This window comes from Desmodus rotundus, chromosome 12, assembly GCF_022682495.2.
Source record: "Desmodus rotundus isolate HL8 chromosome 12, HLdesRot8A.1, whole genome shotgun sequence".
NCBI lineage: Eukaryota > Metazoa > Chordata > Mammalia > Chiroptera > Phyllostomidae > Desmodus > Desmodus rotundus.
In genome coordinates, this window is record NC_071398.1 from 80,422,558 (window position 1) to 80,424,274 (window position 1,717).

The window sequence follows — 1,717 nt, forward strand, 5'->3', positions numbered from 1 at the left end:
CTCATCTGCTGACAGACTCCAGCTGCAAATACCATCTGTAGCAGCTAGAGACTGCTCTCCAACCAACCATTCCATTCTGATTCTCTCTCTCTCTCTTTCTCCCCCTATTCTCCCTCCTACTTTAGCCTTTTAAAACAATCAATTTTCTTATATTTAACCAATTTTACTCTCCATTTCTCAGGTATGACTGTGATTTATTTCTCATTTGAGTACTGTCTCTAAGAGTGTTAATCTTCTTCTGGTTCTGTTGAGAAGTCTGATGTCAATTTAATTCTTGTTCCTTTGTATTGCTTTTGGAGGTGTTAAAATTTTGATGTTCTTAAATTTGATGTTTGACTTTGATGGTCTTGCAGTTCCATGTAGTGAGTCTGGATGTGTTGTTTCTCCCTTTGCTACCCTGTGTAGCATTCTGGGAGCCATTTCAATCTGAGGTCTTCTTTCTATCTTCTTCGAATTCTCAGAAATTTATCACCATCATTTCAACTATTTTTTCTCTTTTTTTTTCTTCTTCCCTTCTTTGGGAAATCTTATTATCTTGATAGCCACACTCCTTCTTATGTCATGTAGCTTATTTAAACATATGTTATGTCTTTAAACTTTTTTTTTCTCTTTGGGAGATTTTCTTAATCTGATCTTCCAGCTCACCCATTTGTTCCCTAGCTGTGTGCATTCTTTCTTTTTACCAATTGTTAATATGCTTTATGTCAACTAATATTTTCTATATCTAGTATGTCTGCTTTTTAATTTTTTTGTTTTAATTTTGTTGTTTTATTCTTTAATCTTTATTGCATTATTTTTTTTATTTTTATTTTTATTTTATTTATTTATTTTTTGGAATGCAACAACTTTATTGAAACAAAGTGCAATTAAATGTGTTGAAAGCTTAAAAGGGGAAACTTAGAAACCTCCCCTCAAGCGCAGGACCAGGTGCAGGGTGGACTCTTTCTGGATGTTGTAGTCGGACAGGGTGCGCCCATCTTCCAGCTGCTCCCCGGCGAAGATCAGACGCTGCTGGTCGGGGGGGATGCCCTCCTTGTCTTGGATCTTGGCCTTGACATTCTCGATGGTGTCACTGGGCTCGACCTCTAGGGTGATGGTCTTGCCGGTCAAGGTCTTCACGAAGATCTGCATTGTCAAGTGACGGCGGCAGCAATACACAGAGGACTACAGCGACAGAACTCTGGATCTGCACGGAACTCTTTGTTGCATTTTTTCCACTACCATTTAGTTCCCCTATACCCTCCTCCCTGTCTACTTTTTAAAATGATGTCTTATTCTTATTTGTGTCACTAATCTTCTCCTTTATCTTTTGGAGAATATTATCTTGTTTTAACTTCTTGGTCCAACAATTCTGCTTCAAATGGTTTATGTCCCTCCTTTTGGGCTCATTATTGTAATAGCTATACCCCTCAGGTTCTGATTATTTAGGCTTGTGAGCACACGTTTTCTGGGCTGGGGTAAGGGTTGTTCTCAGTTACTGTATCTAGTAATGGGTGCTAGGGATAACTCTCAGTGTGGACAGCTAAAGACAGACACCAGAGAGCTAATGTCATCATTCTTTTTGTTGCCATTCTGAAACGGGGTACAGAGTTGGGCGATGACCCCCAGAAAACCTCCACAGCCCATGGTTGGGGAATGGGGGAAGGAGATGGTACAGCATTTAAGATACTTTGCATTACAATGGCAGGTAGATAGCTGAGTCCCTCCTGAAGGGAAG

At 39.6% G+C, this 1,717-nt stretch overlaps 1 protein-coding gene across 1 annotated transcript; it reads right to left on the minus strand.

The window, feature by feature from the left end:
* Positions 1 to 846: 846 nt before the first annotated feature.
* Positions 847 to 1,212, minus strand: LOC112314252 (ubiquitin). The gene has a single exon (XM_024570792.4). The coding sequence runs from the start codon at positions 1,129 to 1,131 to the stop codon at positions 898 to 900; it is 234 nt and encodes a 77-aa protein (XP_024426560.1). The 5' UTR covers positions 1,132 to 1,212; the 3' UTR covers positions 847 to 897.
* Positions 1,213 to 1,717: the final 505 nt, after the last annotated feature.